Here is an 18,110-nt window from a genome sequence, read left to right on the forward strand (position 1 = left end):
CCCCCACACTATGGCTGTTATGTTTTCAGTCAACGATAGAATGATAAATTGCAAGTTCATCCTAAATGTCACCCATAACATATGTTGTATTTTATTTTGTGTGTGTATGCGTTTTGGTTTTTTTATCCTGTTCCTTGAAACGTTTATAGAGAGAAATGTTTTTAATAAAACAGAAAAGTCACTTTCTGCGTGATTTGCTCTTATCCTGAGAGAGATGGCATTCTTATTATATATGGCCTGATCCGCTGCAGGGATTTCACTTGATCTTCCAGGCTGGATCAGACAGCTGCTCTTAAACGCAGCTAGGCCTCCTCAGCCTCTTTATTTCAGTGCTGTCTGACGTAGAAACAGTGGGTCAAATGACTAAAAATGAATTCAAACACAAACGTCAACCAAAAAAAGACACACAATCAGACCCCGAGTGAGAAAGTCCCTATAAGCACTTTGTTATCATTCCCATTCATCTTATGGCAGTTTCTCCTCTAACCACCAAAAAAACATTTCTCTGTCGCCTTCCCGCAGGAGCCCACCGGGAACCACACTCCCCCTCAGCTGTCCCCGTCTCTGAATCAGGCCTACACCAACGCCGGCTCTCTGGACGTCCAGCATCTCATCATGCAGGCAGACGCCCGACGCAGACGCAACGACAGCTACTTTGAGGACGTCCCGCGCTCCAAACTAGAGAGACAGATGGCACAAGTCAGTATGGTGAGTTAGTGCACTTGCGTCAAGTGCACTACTCCCCTCTGCGTGTGTTGGTGTGAATTGTGCTTTGTGTCCTGATAGAATCTCAATAAGTCAATGCCATGGTGTGTAAAAGTTTGTTTGCGATTGGGAATGTGTTGTGATGAAGCTCTCTCATTGTGATGTGTGTATGCCTGTTAGGGCTGTACAAAAATATCGATACAGCTAATATCAGAGAACAGCTAAATCGCAATATTTTTTTTCAAGATAGTGTATCGTTAATTCAACTTTTAATATTTATATTCATAAAAAAATACATTATCCTAATGCTTGGACACACTCGGTCTCTCACGCGCACGGACACCGTTATCTCTCACGCACGTGTTGTCACAGTTCTCTCTCTTGCGCTTGTCGACACAGTTCTCTCTTGCGCGCCATCACCGTTCTCTCTCTCTTGCGCGCCGACACCGTTCTCTCTCGCCCGCGGACACTGATCTCTCTTGCGCGCGTGTCGACACCGTTCTCTCTTGCACGCCATCACCGTTCTCTCTTGCCCGCGGACACTGTTCTCTCTTGCGCGCGTGTCAACACCGTTCTCTCTTGCGCGCCGACACCGTTCTCTCTTGTGTACCGACACGTTCTCTCTCACGTGCAGACACTGATCTCTCTTTCGCGCATGTCGACACCGTTCTCTCTCGCGCGCGTCGACACAGTTCTCTCTTGCACGCCATCACCGTTCTCTATCGCGCGCGGACACTGATCTCTCTCTTGCGCGTGTCGACACCGTTCTCTCTTGCACGCCATCACCGTTCTCTCGCGCGCGGACACTGTTCTCTCTCGCGCGTGTCGACACAGTTCTCTCTTGCACGCCATCACCGTTCTCTCTCGCACGCGGACACTGATCTCTCTCGCGCGCGTGCCGACACCTTTCTCTTTCGCGCGTGGACACCTTTCTCTCTCCATCTCGCGCGTCTTTTCATCTCACTGATCTCTCTTGCGCGCGTGTCGACACCGTTCTCTCTTGCACGCCATTACCGTTCTCTCTCACGTGCGGACACTGATCTCTCTTGCGCGCGTGTCGACAGTTCTCTCTTGTGCGCTGACACCGTTCTCTCTCCATCTCGCGCGTGTCGACACCGTTCTCTCTCTCGCGTGCAGACACTGTTCTCTCTGTTCTATCGCACGCGCAGACACAGTTCTCTCTGTTCTATCGCACGCGCAGACACTGTTCTCTCTCTTGTGTGCAGACCCGATACTCTGTCCTAAAGTATGTGATACACACACCCGAATACCCCAAGTGGTACATAGTAAGTTGTATATTGAGGTCAATTTTTTTTACATTTTGGATTTGAAAACAGAACAATTGCAATATGTATCGTATCGTGAGGCCTTTGCCAATACCCAGCCCTGATGACTGTGTGATTTGCCGTGGTTGTGAATAGAATGAGTTACTGAAATGTTGTTTTATTAACAAAGTTTTGGAGGAGCACATTCAGATAATTATCACAGGTGGAGATCACTCAGAAATCAATTATAAGAGGTGTATATAGATTCAGCAGTGTCTCCTCAATCCATTGAGAATTTAGCAGCATCCCTCCACCACCCCTTCTCCACTCTTCTAGTCCTAACCATTTACACACAGGGGGTAGTACTCTGGGTTTGGCCCCCCAGACAGCATGCCAAATACGCATTAAACTTTACTCCCTTTAATTGTATGTAAGTGTGAACTTGTGAAACGAACGTAATGACAAAAGCTTTTATCTGTTTTTCCTACCCTGTGGCTGCATATATCATCACACAGAGAGAGAGAGAGAGAGAGAGAGAGAGAGAAAGATTGAAAAAGCGACAAAAGGCTTTAGACCAAATCCTCGCAACTATCCAGTTACATTCAGTTAATTAGTTAGTTAGCTAGTTAGTTAGTTAGTCAGTCAGTTAATTAGTTAGTTAGTTAGTTAGTTAGTTAGTTAGTTAGTTATCCAGCGCTGAAACAAATCACGTTATTAGTAAGTTTATGAAAATATTCATTTTAATTCTTTAATTCTTTTTTATTTATTATTATTTTTATTATTGTTGTTAATTTATCTGTTTTTCCTGCCCTGTGGTTCCATATATCATCACAGAGGGAGGGAGAGACTAAGCAAAAGGTCAGAAAACTATGAAACTTGTACTTGTGTGTGAAACATTTGATCGAAAATACAAAAAACATTAACATTGTGAAATATTATTACAATTTAAAATAATGGTTTCCTATTTTAATATAATTTATGTAATGCAAAGCTGAACTTTCAGCATAATTGCTCCAGTCTTCAGTGTCACATGCTGTAATGATGCTGCTAAATTCAGATTTGCATCACAGGAATAAATTACATTTTAAAGTACATTAAAATATATATCCATTTTTTTCCCCTCTATTTTTGATCAAATAATTGCAGGCTTGATGAGCATAAGAGACTTCTTTCGAAAACAATAAAATCTTAATGTTTCCAAACTTTTGACCAGTACTTTATTATATAAATATAAATTAATATATATATATACACACACACACACACACACACACAAAGAGAGGGAAAAAAGAAATAGATTGAAAGAGATGCCTTTAGAATAGAAATGCTTAGCATCATCTATAGCTTCACCTTTTGTAACCTGAATGCTGGACCTTGATATAATTACAAACATTTATGCTTTTTCCCACTTCCTCTTTTTTTTTTTTTTTTTTTTTTTTTTTTTTAGCAAGGGGAATGGTGCGAGCCAATCACATTACGGCCTCCAAACGAGGCGACATCATCTACGCCGGTGCAGTACTGGCAGCACCATCCTGAGAAGCTTATATTCCAGTCATGTGACTATGAAGCATATGTAAGTGTGGGTTTTAAAAGTGATAATTGATGAATGTTTGTCAGATGTTTCTAAGGAACCAAAAGAACACTTGAAATGGGAGCGTACGAGGAATTTAGAAGTAGATGCGGCCTTGGCGGGCTCCTGTAAGCCAGAGAACGAAAGAGAAAAGCGAACGTGAAAGCTATCTACGAGTCTATTCGTTATTCAGTTGTGAATAATGGTGTTTTAACCTTCAATCAATACAGGTTTTTTCAGCTCTCTCTGGGCCCGAGCATCTCTAGTATTGGCTTACATAAACCCACTCTGTTTCCTAGCAACAGCCATATAATTTTGATTGGCTTATTCTCCAGTGCCAAAAACACTGATGGAGTTTATGAACAGAATCCATGCATGTATGTGTGCCTGAACCGCAGTGGCCAAAAGTCAAGAGTTTTGTTCCCAGTGTTGAACTGTGAAGGAATCAGGAAACTTTCATCAATGCTGATCTGACTAGTAGTAAAATATGCTTTAAAAAATGTATAAACTGATATTAAACTTAAGCTGTTGATTCTGACTCTCATGATGGTTCCTAAAATTAGCTCAGTAATGAGATTCTCACCTGACAATTATTATACTTACTTTTATTATTGATAGGGTGACCAGACGTCCCTTTTTTAGCTCTATTTTTAGTGTCCCGACTTATGAAAAAGTTTTGTCCGGTGTTTCTTTCATCAATAGTCTTGGATAGTGATCTTTTGGTGAACAAAATTACCATCCAATCCCAATTCGTAATCAATAAACTTGCAGTAAGTGAAGGTGGGATATTAGAGAGTGCAGGGAGATCCATTATATGCGTATTCATTTAACATTTAATGTACAGTAAGTTTTGAAAAAAATAACTGAATGTGTGAATCCCGTATTCCAACATGAGAAAACTGGTCGCCCTAATTATTGATCTTATATTACTGGATACATTTCTACTTGGCAAATATAATATAAATAAAATTAATGAATTAAAAATCTAATTATACAAAAGTAAAATAAAATAAAAATCTTGAAATCTAAAATATTAAATAAAATGAAATTCAAATATTACAACAAAATATTTAAATGAAATGTAATGTACGAATACAGAGGAATATACAAATAAATAAAAATAATTTAAACTTCAAATACATTTTGATTAATACATAAGATTGATTAATATCATATAGCTGCGATTAAATCTAAATGAACGGTCTAGACTGGATTTGGAAATAAGATTTAGCGATTTAAAAAATGAGTAGTACAGATTCTGAGAGTAGTGCCGTAGTAGTCTTAAGGTGATTGGGTTTTACATTAACGGAATGCTTTCCAAAATACTGTCACACCTCAGCACGGTAGATTCCAGATTGCGTTTCATGTGAAACACAGTCTGCTGGCCCTCAAGGTTGTCCTTGTCTGATACCCAGCAGTGCAGCGTAACACTTCAGCAGATCACAGCACAACTAAGCTCTTTCCGACCGATCTCTTCGGTTCCTACACACTTCGTTGTACACGGCTACATTTCCATTCAGTTATTGATTTATTTGACAAGTGGTGCTCACAGTGACACAATCTGTGCATGCCTACTGCTGGAAAAGAAAAGGATAATCTGAATACTGAGGTGGTCTTGTATACATACGTTTATATACATACTTGCATACATATACTGTATGTGGTTTATTGTTACTTTTATACATTTTATCAACTTTTTTGTGTTTGTTCTGCAGTACCTGGGGTCTATGTTGGTGAAGGAGTTGCGCGGTACAGAGTCCACACATGATGCCTGCGCAAAAATGAGGGTAAGATTTGTGTCACCATGTCTAGTCATCCCCCCGCTGCCCTCGGGTCACTATGTCACAGTCATTGAGAAAACAGGACTACGAGAGCACACAGCGTATGATACAGAAGACAATATTTAGGGAAATAATCAACAATTATCACATTTCTTGTAACTTCCCACTGTGAATAAATGCATTAACCAAGCTTTACCTCAAAATACCTGTTCTGACTTCAATGGCCTCCGGGCCCCCGTTCCCATTAGATTATTTAACACAGCAGGACAGTCCGCCTGCTCTGTTTTTGAATGCATGTAAAACACCATCTGTTCTCCATCCCGCTCCTTTCTGCTGCACCGCTGCACATTTCGAAGTTTGAGACCTGCCGCCCCTTGCTTCCACACAAACACATTAATACATTCAGAGGGTGTAAATTTAGGTCCTCTTTTAGGCCCATCTCTCGCTCTTTGTTTTAAGCAGACTATTTTGACAGGTACGGAGCGGCAGAGAGGCCGCTGATCCACATGAAATCACTGACGGTGAGAGCGAGAAGGGAAATGAGGTCCAGATGAATACATTTTCCACTCTGACGGCTGATATGACGGCGTAGGAATATATAAAAAAATAATTCTGATTCTATGAAGTTCATCTTCATCCTCGGCTGCATGTGATTTATGCCCCCGCAGCAAGAGGTGGTCTGGTCTCCCAACCTGGTCAGGTTTGCTGGTTTTATAGAGGTTTTGGGCACTTGACAGCTTGGTTTCCACTGGCTGACCAGAGTGGGAAACCAGCTAAGTCAGCTAAAACCTTTTTTATTCCCAGCCGCACTACATGTGGTATATATAGGTCATCAACGTCATCAACGTTCAAACCCAATAAGGTCAGATTTTTAACAGTGCACAATGTTATTTTGTCCCTTTTTACTTGTCTCATGAGATGGCTCTCTATCTGGGTTATTGCAGAGTATTGAAGGGCATTATGTGTAAATAATTTAGTGTGCGTTTGAGTTTGTATAAAGCAGATCTCAGTCAGTGTGTGATGGGGCCTCATGAATGTTAATGTTGGAGACTGTCTGCTGATCTCTCCTCCTCTCTTTCTCTCCCTAAGAAGTCTACAGAACAGATGAAGAAGATCCCCACCATAGTACTGTCCGTCTCCTACAAGGGAGTCAAGTTTATCGATGCCACTAACAAGGTAATCCATCTGCTGTTACCTGTATAATGTCTCAATTTATACATGGATTATAATAATAGGAACTTTCATCTTCTTTTATAAGAGAAATTAGGGCTGTCAGTCAATAAAAAATGTAATTGAGTAATCAATCACAATAATTTGCATGTCATGAAATAAATTATTCTGACAAAGCGTTGAATAGATCTCGTAAAAAGTGTGTTATTTCAAGTAAAAAGCTCTATTATTTATGATCTTTTCCTCTTATTTCTCTCCCTTTCCCTGATGTTTAGAACATCATAGCTGAGCACGAGATCAGGAATATCTCGTGTGCCGCGCAGGACCCTGAAGATCTGTCCACGTTTGCGTACATCACCAAGGACCTGAAATCCAGCCATCATTACTGCCACGTGTTTACAGCTTTCGATGTGGTTAGTAGCAGATAATAGATAAACCCATGTCTGATCAATAAAACTGAAACATCCATTAAAGCTCACTTACAAATACGCAAGTGTTGCAAACCATATTTGAGGAATTCCACATTTCATAAATACAAATGAAATTATTAATAATAATATGTTGGTAAAGATGTATTTGATTATTGACTTCATTTTACATCAAATTCATGTTAAAAAAAGACCAAAATAAGAAGCAAAACAGAAAGTAGCCTATTGTTCATTGTTGGTTATTTGAATGTATTTTAATTTTATATTTGACCTTTTTTTAAGAATTAATGTCTAGTGTCAAGTTCTGAACTATTTTCTGAGATGAGATTGTAAAAATTTCCTGTGAAAACACTTGGTTGGACTGACAAGTCTTCATCAAAACTAAATGTCACATTTGTATAGTCGTTTTAAATACAAACTATACTTTTTGTTAACGTAAAACGTTTTTAAGGAAAATGTCTGTTTAGTAAGCTGATGTCTTCTGTGTTCGCGCCTGTCACAGTAACACCACAGAGCTGTCTGTGCATCAGCTAGTCACAACACATGAATCATTTATAACATGCTTAAAGCATGTTTTTAATCATTTAGAAATCACTAAGCTCTGAAATTATGGAAGAAAAGTGGTAAAATGCTGCCAAATGTAGTAGCACTGAATTCAACTCAAATCTTGAAGTTTTTTTTTTTTTACATTTTCTCAGCTGACTTGTAACAGCGTAGATCTGATCGCCTCTACATGTGTTTTTTTTTTTTTTTTAACAGAATCTTGCCTATGAGATTATCCTGACGTTGGGCCAGGCGTTTGAGGTGGCGTATCAGTTGGCCCTGCAGGCCAGAAAGAGCGGCCACGGGTCATCCACTCTGCCCGAGAGCTTCGACAACAAACCCTCCAAACCTGTCCCTAAACCTCGCGTCAACATACGCAAGAGTGTGAGTGACTTTGCTCTTTGACTTTGCCTAACACAGCAGCCCGTCTCATCCATCTGTACATAAGTACACCTGCTCACCTTGAACCCATATCTGTGTGTGCTCGAGCTGAGTGATGAATCATGGGAAACATAGCTGCTGGAATGTGTGTCAATTTGTTGCGTTTAACAGTTTAATAACAACAAAATCATTCTAATATGCTAGTTTGGTGCTCAAGAAACATTTCTTTTTATTATCATCAATGTTGAGCAGTTGTGCTGCTCAACATTGACAGATAAACAAGTATAGTTTGTATTTAATTTTAAGATGCATACTTAAAATTATTGTGTTGCACGTAATAGCTTGTATCAATTTGTATCTCTAGTAAATGTGATTTAAATCGTTTGTATGGTTTCTGTTTTTTAGGCGTAACTTTGCGTTGCTGTTTTGTTTAGCTGTTTTGGATTATCAAATGGTTAATCCAAGAGCAATGAGTGGGTTTTGTGTCAATTTTGTCATTTGAATAATATTTCTTTATTAACAATTTGATATTTATTCCATCTAAAGACCTCTGGTGAAATTGGAATCATTTGGAAACCAATCATTTGGAAATCTGGCCCTCGTTGTAAAATGAGTTTGTGAAGTAAAAACAGCACGGACGAACAGACTTATTAGCCATTTATTGATTTCGATGTTTGCATGATTGCCTTGCATGTGCAAGAAGCACGTGCAAAATTTTAAAACCGATATTGAGAAATGTGTGTTTGGCAGTATTGTCACAGTGAACTCACAGTGAACGGCTGTTTGTACGCACACCAGCGCGTGTGTGTCGCAGCCTGTCCTGAGGGACGGAGAGGTGAGTGTTTGATCTGTAAACGGCGCACTCCATCTCCTCTCCCTTCAGTGCGTTTAAGGATGAAAGAGATTGATGAGGGCTGTTTGCACAGAGCTCCAGCAAGTGGCTTCCTCCAGGGCAGCCTTCCTCTCCATCTGCCCTCGTCCCAGTGCCCCCAGAGCGGGCACGGTGCCTCTCTCTCCCCCCCTGCCACCAACAGGGATATTACCACTCTCTGGATAAGGGCCCAGAATAGGTGGGAGCTCGTCATAAAAATAAAACACACCCCGGCTTTTGGAGTTGGATTACACGCAGGACAGAAACGATGGATGCCTGGTTGAAAATAAACAGTTGCATTTGGAGTCCAGCCTGCAGACATAACCCTCTTTAGTTTTAATGAGAAGCCTAACTTCTCTATCTGTTTTAAAGGCCAGATCACTGTCCACATAAGATGTGATATTTCAGTATAAATACTGGGCCAATTTGGCACTTTAAACTGAGCTGTGGTGTAGCAGACACCATGCATGCTGTGAGAGATACGGTGCTCAAATGGACTTTGTAGATTCAAATTCGGCCCCCAACAAGTTCAGATCCTGTTCTCCTTCTCTCTCGTTCAATTCAGTCCTGTTCTAATAAGTTTTTGCAAACTCTGTATTTTTTCTCTCTACACTTTGCATTTTATACATACATACATACATACATACATATATTTTGGCCTTTTATTTATATATTTATAAATAAATAAAACTGTACAGACTGTACAGTCGAGCCCAGAATTAATCATACCCCTGGTAAATATGATCAAAAATGGCTGTGAAAAATAAATCTGCATCGTTTATCCTTTTGATCTTTCATTCATAAAATTGGCAAAATCGTAACCTTTCGTTTAAGTAAAAGAATTGAAAGTGAGGGGGGATCACATTATAAAATAAATGTTTTTTCTCCAAAACACGTTGGCCAGAATTATTCATACCCTTTTATTAAATAACTTTTTGCAATCTCCTTTTGCCAAGATAACTGCTCTAAGTTTTCTCCTATAATGCCTGATGAGTTTGGAGAACACCTGACAAGAGATCAGAGACCATTCCTCCATACAGAATCTCTCCAGATCCTTCAGATTCCCAGATCCATGTTGGCACTTCTTCTCTTCAGTTCAGACCACTCATTTTTTATTTGGTTCAGGTCAGGGTCTGGGACAGTCATGGCAGAAGCTTCATTTTGTGCTCCCTGACACATTTTTGTGTTGATTTTGATGTTTTGGATTGTTGTCCTGATAGAAGATCCAACCACGGCCCATTTATAAGATTTGTATCAGAAGCCGTCAGGATTTGATTTTTTATCTGTTGATATTTGATAGAATCCACAATGCCATGTATCTGAATAAGAAGTCCAGGACCTCCTGCACAAAAATAGGCCCCCAACATTAAAGATCCAATGATATATTCAATTGTACACATGGGGTACTTTTTATCCTCATGTCCACCAAACCCATCTAGTGTGCTTAAAAAGCTTTTTTTCTGCCAAAAAGCTCTTTTTTTAGTCTCATCTGACCACTGAATATGCTGGAGTTTGTTTTTGGAGGAGCGAGGAAGATTTTTCTTGAAACCCTCTCAAACAACATGTGGGGATGCAGGGGTTGTTTGATAATTTTTTTAGGCTTTCTGACCCCAAGACTTAACTAATCTCTGCAATTCTCCATCTGTGATCCTTGAAGAGTCTTTGGCCACTCAAACTTTCATCCTCACCGTCCATGAAGAAAATATAGACACACATCCTCTTCCTGGCAGAATCGTAACATCTTTAGTTGATTATAACATCTTACTTATTGCCCTGATGGTCAAAATGGGGATTTTCAATTCTTTAGCTATTTTCTTACATCCACTTTCTATTTTGTGATGGTCAACAATCTTTTGATGCACATCAGAACCATGTTCTTTGGTTTTATTCATTGTGATGGATGATGAAGGGGATTTGGCCTTTGTGCTTCCTCATATTTAAACTCCTTTGAAACAAGAAGTCATGAATGGAAAATTTCATGTTCCTAGTCACCCTGGTGTGCTAAAAAAAAGGTAAATATTAATGGGAATATACTTCATAGAAATTTTATTCATAAAAAATTGTAGGGGTATGAATAATTGTGGCCAACGTGTTTTGGAGAAAAACATTTATTTTATAATGTGATTCCCCCCTCACTTTCAAATCTTTTACTTAAACGAAAGGTTAGGATTTTGCCAATTTTATGAATGAAAGGTCAAAAGGATAAACGATGCAGATTTATTTTTTTACAGACATTTTAGATCATATTTACCAGGGGTATGATTAATTCTGGGCTCGACTGTGTGTATATATATATATGTATATATATTACGACTGGCCCTTTTTAAATACTATAAATAAAGCTACTAAATTTCTCAAATATCTAGTTGGTGAAAGTTTTCTGGTTGAAATAATAGTTTGTTACTGTTGTTAGTGTCCCATTTGAAATCTTGATTCCTTCCATTAATCAATTACATTACATACAGGCATATAAAATGTTATGAATAATGTATAAACTTAGAATGTATTATAAAGGCCTGGTTTCACAGACAGGGCTTAAATAAAGCCAGGATTAGGCCTTTTGTTAAGCTACTTAGTAACATTTAAGTAGCTTTTATAAACATGCCTTAGAAAAAAAAAAACACTACTGGTGACGAAACCATGGCACTGACATATTTTAATATATTGCGTTATTTGAGTTAAGACAGCTCAATCATGCATTTTAGTTTAGTAGTCTCTAAAAACAGGCAAAAATGTATCAAATTAATCATATATACGCACATATCCTGACCTTTTAAAGCACCCACATTTGGACATTACACACTACTAGTACTATCTTAGTAACACAAACAAACTAGAAATATCTCAAGATCTATCGGAATCAGTTCATGAAATCACAGGCGTCCTGTGTTAATAACTAATCCCTTCTGAATAGTGCTTATGTGACAATTTGCGTAAGAATGGATTTATGAATGATTAGAGCACATTTGTTCTGCTTGTCTTTTTGTGAATAAGACCCTTTGTGTGTGTGTGTGTGTGTGTTACACTGAACATTAACAGCATTCTCTGTGGCTGTGTGTGGTGTACTCGGATATTGATTTTCCCTTGTGTAGGAGAAATTGTTCATTATGTTGCAGTACCTCTTCTCCATATGGACACGATACGCTGTGTTGCTCCATGAGAACGGAATCCTTCTCTCTTCTGTTCATCTCCATGTGTCGGCTGAATGCACTGTATATGGGGGATTGTAAAATTAAGGGAATTTTTGACTACTTGAAGTCTTGAAAAAACTTTCACTATCTGCTATAGATTACTACAAGCTTCTCAATGTCTGTTGGAAAAAAGTGGTTAGCTTCACTACAACCTACTAGCAAAAAGGAGATAAAATATATTTAAATATACAGATGACCAATCGATTTGAAAAAGCTTTTGCTTGCATGCTAGGATATTGGCTGTTTATATAAAGCACATATTAATGCATGACCATATTCTACATCCTTAATCCTACCCAATACGTAAACTCAACAGCTACCTTACTAACTATTAATTAGCAGTAATTTGGAGATTGAGGCAAAAGTTGTAGTTAATAGTGAAAAATTGACCTGAACAGAGTATAATTAAGTGAACAACATCATTTAATTTATTCCAAACAAGAACTACTAGTTCTTGAAGTAGTTTAGTCTAAAATTCATGGGTAAAGGACAAGCCCAAAATAATCTGATTCCTCCAAATGCTTAATTTCAACACACTTGAAAATTCCTCTAATTAAAGAATGACCCATAATTGATTGATTGTGTGTGTGCATTTGTGTTTTCCCCTTCCCAAGCTTTGACCTCTGTGACGTCTTTGTTCCGCCTCTAGGTCATGTCCCTCTCTAGCCGCTGGTCCCTGGGGCATATTTTCACCCCGCACCGTCCTCCTCTTCATCCTTCTCCTCTTCCTCACACCTCCCGACTCCACCTTCATCCACATAAACTTCACTTTCAGGTCTTCTTGCATTTTGCTTTTCTTTGTTTCGTTCCCCCTTTTTCTTTTTAGGGCTGTCAATGACTTCATTCATTTGTGTTATATAATTAGTCACACTAAATGAATGCTAAATTGATAGCCCGTTTGTTTGTTTGTTTGTTTTTGTCATTTTTCTCAAGCTTTCTCTTTTTCAGTTCATTTATAATAGGAAAATTCCTGGTTAAATAATTGTAACATCCTTAAAACAACGAGGTAATTTGACGTCATATCGCAGATTCTGCCAATCTCTCTTTGTCTAAACCGGAAATAATATTCCTTCATTATTCCTTATTTAATTTTGTTTTGTTCAGTTTGGTCTGTTTGTTTGATCTCTTCTTTATCCGAATCCTCCTTTCCTGTCGTCCTCTGACGGTCCGTCCATCTAGAACATCCGCTGACTAAACGGGGATAGAAATATTTCAGCATCTCTTATCCAAGACACCAACTCATCGTTCCCTGAGAGCGTTATCAAACCATTAAGCTCCTTTTCAGGTCGATGCCTCATACTAGAGGTTTATTGCGTAAGATTAGGGACTGTTTCTTTTTTTTTTTTTGAAGCATTTGGATGTAGAGAAGAATGAAGTTGGTGTGGGTGTGTGCATGTGTGTGTTTGAGAGCAGTCAGAGGTAGCCAGAAAGAGCGAGGATTATGTTATTTAATATTCATGCGGCTGCATATGGAGAAACCTGATAAAGAACTGAAGACAAGCCAACAGCATGTACGTAAAGGAGGACTCTGCGTTTGTGTGCGCATGTGTGTTTGTTCCTGTAGAGATTCACGTTTCGGAGCCATGTATAGCTCAGCTTTATGTGGAGCAAGGCTGAGCTGCCGTGGCAACAAGGAACAGTGTTTTGATTGGTTGATAAAGATGTACTAGTTGTAGGGTAGTTTTGACCACAGCAGATCAGCAAGATGGATTTTGTGTCACCGATACAACAAATTAAGTAGTTGGATGTTACAGGTTTAAAAATAAGAATTATGTATTGTGGAGTTATTTCACTGTTTTTGTGTTGATGTGACAGTCAGATTGCTATGTGTTTAACCAATCACATCACACCTCTCTCTCTCTCTCTCTCTTAAGAGGCAGTCACACTAGACTTGAGGTCCTTTCACTCCACGAACAATAACCATAAATATAACTATATTAGCGTCCACACCAGCGGATGATAGTTCTGTTTATTCCAAGCGCATGCTTGTCTGTCACTTTAAATGGTCAAGCGCTTTCATCAGGATGAATTCTGATTGGCCGTCAATGTTTTTATCGTTCATTAGTTGGAAAAAATGTCGTTCTGATATTGTTATAGCCGTGGTGTGAACGTGCCTTTGAGCATATAAATTACTTCAGATTACATGTATGAGTAACAGAATATAACTATAAACGTATTATTACATCATCATCATTATTGTAAATAATATAATACATATGAATAATATATGACATTTAGGTTTGATTAGCTAGCAACGCTACTTCTTCAGCATGTTCAATATAGATTCCTGATCATTTCTACATTTTTGTGTACATTTCAAATAGTTGATGTATTACAAATGAAGATCAACAAAAAACATATCTTTATTGAGCAGGGGCATCATTCACCACACACCCCCTCATTTATTTTTTAAGTATTCCTCAACATATTCATTAAAGTGTATAGGGTCGCTTATGACCCGAGGTATGTAATAGTGTAAGTATATATATATATATTTTTTTTTTTTTTTTTTTTTTGCGCAATTAAGTCATTTTACTTTTATTCCTGTCTGATACATAATGGTGATTATGAGAAGTTTCACTCATAATTGCCCCTGGCATAAAACAACTTATCTTCATCTTCAGCGATGAATCCAATATTAGCGTCACTGTCACTTGATGGTGGACGTTTAACTAATGTTAAGCAATTGAACCTTGCTGTAAAGCGTTACCTATGTGGTTATTCTTTTCAACCACTGATGAAAATTGACCGAATGAGCGTTTCATCCATGTTTGATTTTTACCCAGGAGGTCAATTTGTGAAGTTTATATCCTGTTTTGGTTAAACCTCTTTTCGCTTAGGTCTTCAAAACCGTAGTAGTACGCGAAGAAAGACACAAATTCTGCACGAAAGCAAACAATACGCAAGATCTTGCGTGAGCGGCCGTAACCGCCTAAATGACTAGCACCTTCTGACCTGTTGTCTCTTTCTCCTGTGTGCACCTCAGATGGAGCAGCCCTCAATGGATCAAAAGGGCCACGCAAACGTCCCATGGATAGTCGAGCCAGGACAGGAAGCCAAAAGAGGAGCCAACACCAAGTATGAGACCACTATTTTCTAATATACACCCAAAATACTGTCCACTCCTGTGTGTGTGCCTTACAGAGAGCGCCCTCTAGAGGCCCCCCACGGAGCCACGGGCCCAGTGACCTGTGACAAGCCCGCGTCTCTCCGCCCGGCCAAGCCCGCCCGTTTACCGTGGCTTCTGCATGATGACGCTGCCGCTGTCTATTCTCTCCTTCGATCTATTGCCCCGCTCTTTCTCTCTATCTCTTGATCTCTCTCGCCCCCAAAACCCCCCCCCCCCTCACCTCTCTGGCCGCAGCACGATAAGGGAAGGTCAGCCTTCAGGCCGCCACGCTGCAAATCCTCCTCCAAAACACACAAAAAAGTGTTGCAAGCGGTTGTTTTTCATTCAATTCCCCCCCCCCCCCCCATCTCCTCTCTTTTTATTTGTCCTTCCCTCCGTCCCTCGCTATTCTTTCCTCGGCTTCTCCGGGAAGCGCCTCTTCAGCCTTTCCCCACTTGCCCCTCGACTGCTTGAATGACAACTTAAACCGTAATGCTGCTACAAGCCTTATAAACACAAATGTTGTTTTTAGAGTCGGTATTTGCTTTCTTTCTTTCTTTCTCTCTGACTAGACAGCATAGGGTTAGCGAGGGCGAAGGCTCACGGGAGGGAAACGGAGAGATTTTTGTGAGGTGGGGCTTTCGAAACGGCTGGCATAGAAGCGGAGATTGGACTTCACCCAAAGGACATTTTGCTTGAGTTGTTTGTTTAGTCTCGTAGAGAAGTTTTCATTTTTTGTACCAGCGCTTGTCGGAGAGAAAAAAAAACTAACTGTAATTTTTTTTCCTTTTTTTCTTACACGGCACAAGAGTTACGAGCTTGTTTTAGTAAGTCATAACGTAAAGGTAATTTGTGGACGCAGATGTTTTTCCGATAGCATTTATAGGAGGCTTATTTTACGACGAGACATCCGCAACAAAAAAAATTGTCTCTCAAATCGCGCGTTTTCCTTCCTCTCCAAATTTTTTTTTTTTCCTGTTGTGTTTTCATTCTTTCCCTTTTTTTGGTGTTGCCAAATGAATGAAAACCCGAGAAAACCGAGCCAATCCTGAGACATGCAGTGTAGTTGATGGAAAGCATGCAGTCCATGTGAACTGGAGAAGGGGGGGCTTTTTTTGATGGACACTTTGGATAAGTGATGTGATTTTATTCACAGGGCAATGGCGGACGCCCATGTCTATTACAGTGGAATTCAGAGAATGTAGCCTGCCCCTAACATGGACCCTCAGTCTCACATGCATTGCAAATAAGGACAGCAAATACGGAAGCTAAAAGCGTCACCGGAGCCTCTCGTAACGCATGAGTAAGGATTCGCACGAGGACTTTTTCAACTGGGACTTGGCGCGCACAAGGATTGCCGACGTGGACCCGTGGCCTTTTAACGAAACACTCGCATGCACGCGCACACATACACACTCACCGCATAAAAACAATAGGAGGAGACTGTGGGAATCGAATGTACACTTTTCAAGAGGCAGCGATTCGAGTTGCGTTCTAAAGGACAGCGGCCGTCACGGAACTTTGCCGCGCGAGAACCGCGGAGACGGTCTCGCTACGGCAACTCGGACACACTACATTGACTTTTCACTAAATATCTAGTCCAAAATACCATGGCATGTGTGGACTGGGATAAAAACGGACTTTTACATGAATTGCTGTATTTTTCTTTTCTGTTTTCTTTGTTTATTTCTTTCTTTCTTTCTCTCTTTATTTTGTTTGTTTGTGGTTAATGATCTTAAAAAAAAAAATGAATATGCACAATGTGAATGAACTCATTGCACTGGACAACCATGAAATGGATGCGTCTCGTGCCGAAATCACTACAGAATGGTCGTTAACTTGATTGGCGGCGCCATGCAGATTATTATTGATATATACTGTTTAATAGAGAACTATATTACCATTACTGTAATATTTACAATTATTATAATGATTCTTATTGTGCAATTCTTGTCTGATGTTGTCTTAACGTTACATTATTTTTATATGACGCGTCAAGCTCGAATACGCAGCCATCCGAAAAAAAAACCAACAACAAAATCTCGTAGTACTACAGAGGAACCGAATGTGTGGATGGCTCCACTTGTGTTTCAGATGAAAATATAAAAACAGATCTTATTTTCACTCATTGTCACTGTAGAATTTTGCCACAGTTGTGTAAATAAATATTTTGTCGACTCATTGTTCATATATGTTATTAGAAAAACAAACCCAAAAAAAAATGTAAAAAAAATCCAATAAATTACGTTGGGAAACAAGGTACAACATTTTGCAGGCAGGTCAAAGTTCAACATATTATAACATGGTATGAGCAACCGGTGGATTTGTGACATCATTGCAGACTAACATGTGTAGATAGGCTTGGGCTTCCAGCACACCGATTTTGTATGTTTGGTCTTTATTTATATTCTTGCAAAGCACACGGAATAAATCAGGATTGTAGAACCATTGTCCTTTCAGTGGCCTGTGCTCCTTCCTCTCTTGTTTTTTATTTTAAATCGTCCATCTATGGAGTGGTGCAGGGATGGACTTTAAAACCCGGTTTGCCACTGGAGATTTTTCAATGGCCTTTGATAATGGGGTTTTTCAATGTATGAGTAAAATAAATCCTATGCCAAACTCGTTGAAACTGTCTCGTCTAGTCACTTATTAGAAATAAACCACTGCTTGAAAATGTCCTCTTTTGATGTGGGTGTGTGCGGTTTATGTCTGGTTCAGATCACACGATTTTAGCCCGATTTTGGCACGATCCGTTTGACGTAGGGTGTCGTGGGGATTCGTAAACTACAACGGGCGTCATAGTGGGCGACAACCTACTGAGCCTGCGATGCTTCACGACAAAAAGACTAGCATGTTTAATTTTTTAAAGCGGTCGTCCACGACGGTTCCGTCACATGTACGAGGTTGACCAATAGGAGCACAGAAGCTTTTCCGTACACATCTTTCAAAAATGGCGAAACGAAAGAGAGACGATGGTGCTAATGTTAAAAGTAAAAGTAAAAATATGTAAGAAAACAATATTTTACCTCAAGTTCTCTTTGGACGATCGACAGCCCACACTGTCCTCTTCGAGCAATCCAGGAACGTGTCCATTGT

General features: G+C 39.5%; 1 protein-coding gene across 8 annotated transcripts in view; it reads left to right on the forward strand.

The window, feature by feature from the left end:
* Positions 1-17,467, forward strand: part of anks1b (ankyrin repeat and sterile alpha motif domain containing 1B) — a 173,603-nt gene extending 156,136 nt beyond the window's left edge. For 2 of the 8 annotated variants that reach the window (XM_039668353.2, XM_039668362.2), the window contains 9 exons: positions 523-708; positions 2,805-2,828; positions 3,418-3,543; positions 5,256-5,327; positions 6,411-6,497; positions 6,767-6,904; positions 7,679-7,846; positions 14,892-14,983; positions 16,171-17,467. In XM_039668353.2, coding sequence (XP_039524287.2) covers positions 523-708; positions 2,805-2,828; positions 3,418-3,543; positions 5,256-5,327; positions 6,411-6,497; positions 6,767-6,904; positions 7,679-7,846; positions 14,892-14,983; positions 16,171-16,219 — 942 coding nt within the window. In that variant the 3' untranslated portion in view covers positions 16,220-17,467. Of the gene's footprint in view, positions 1-522; positions 709-2,804; positions 2,829-3,417; positions 3,544-5,255; positions 5,328-6,410; positions 6,498-6,766; positions 6,905-7,678; positions 7,847-12,554; positions 12,681-14,891; positions 14,984-16,170 lie in introns of all 8 variants that reach the window. The other 6 variants (XM_089126724.1, XM_039668354.2, XM_039668355.2 and 3 more) reach the window with 6 other exon arrangements.
* The last annotated feature ends 643 nt before the right edge of the window (positions 17,468-18,110 follow it).

Source organism: Pimephales promelas, chromosome 24, assembly GCF_988280905.1.
Source record: "Pimephales promelas chromosome 24, fPimPro1.hap1.1, whole genome shotgun sequence".
Classification (NCBI taxonomy): domain Eukaryota; kingdom Metazoa; phylum Chordata; class Actinopteri; order Cypriniformes; family Leuciscidae; genus Pimephales; species Pimephales promelas.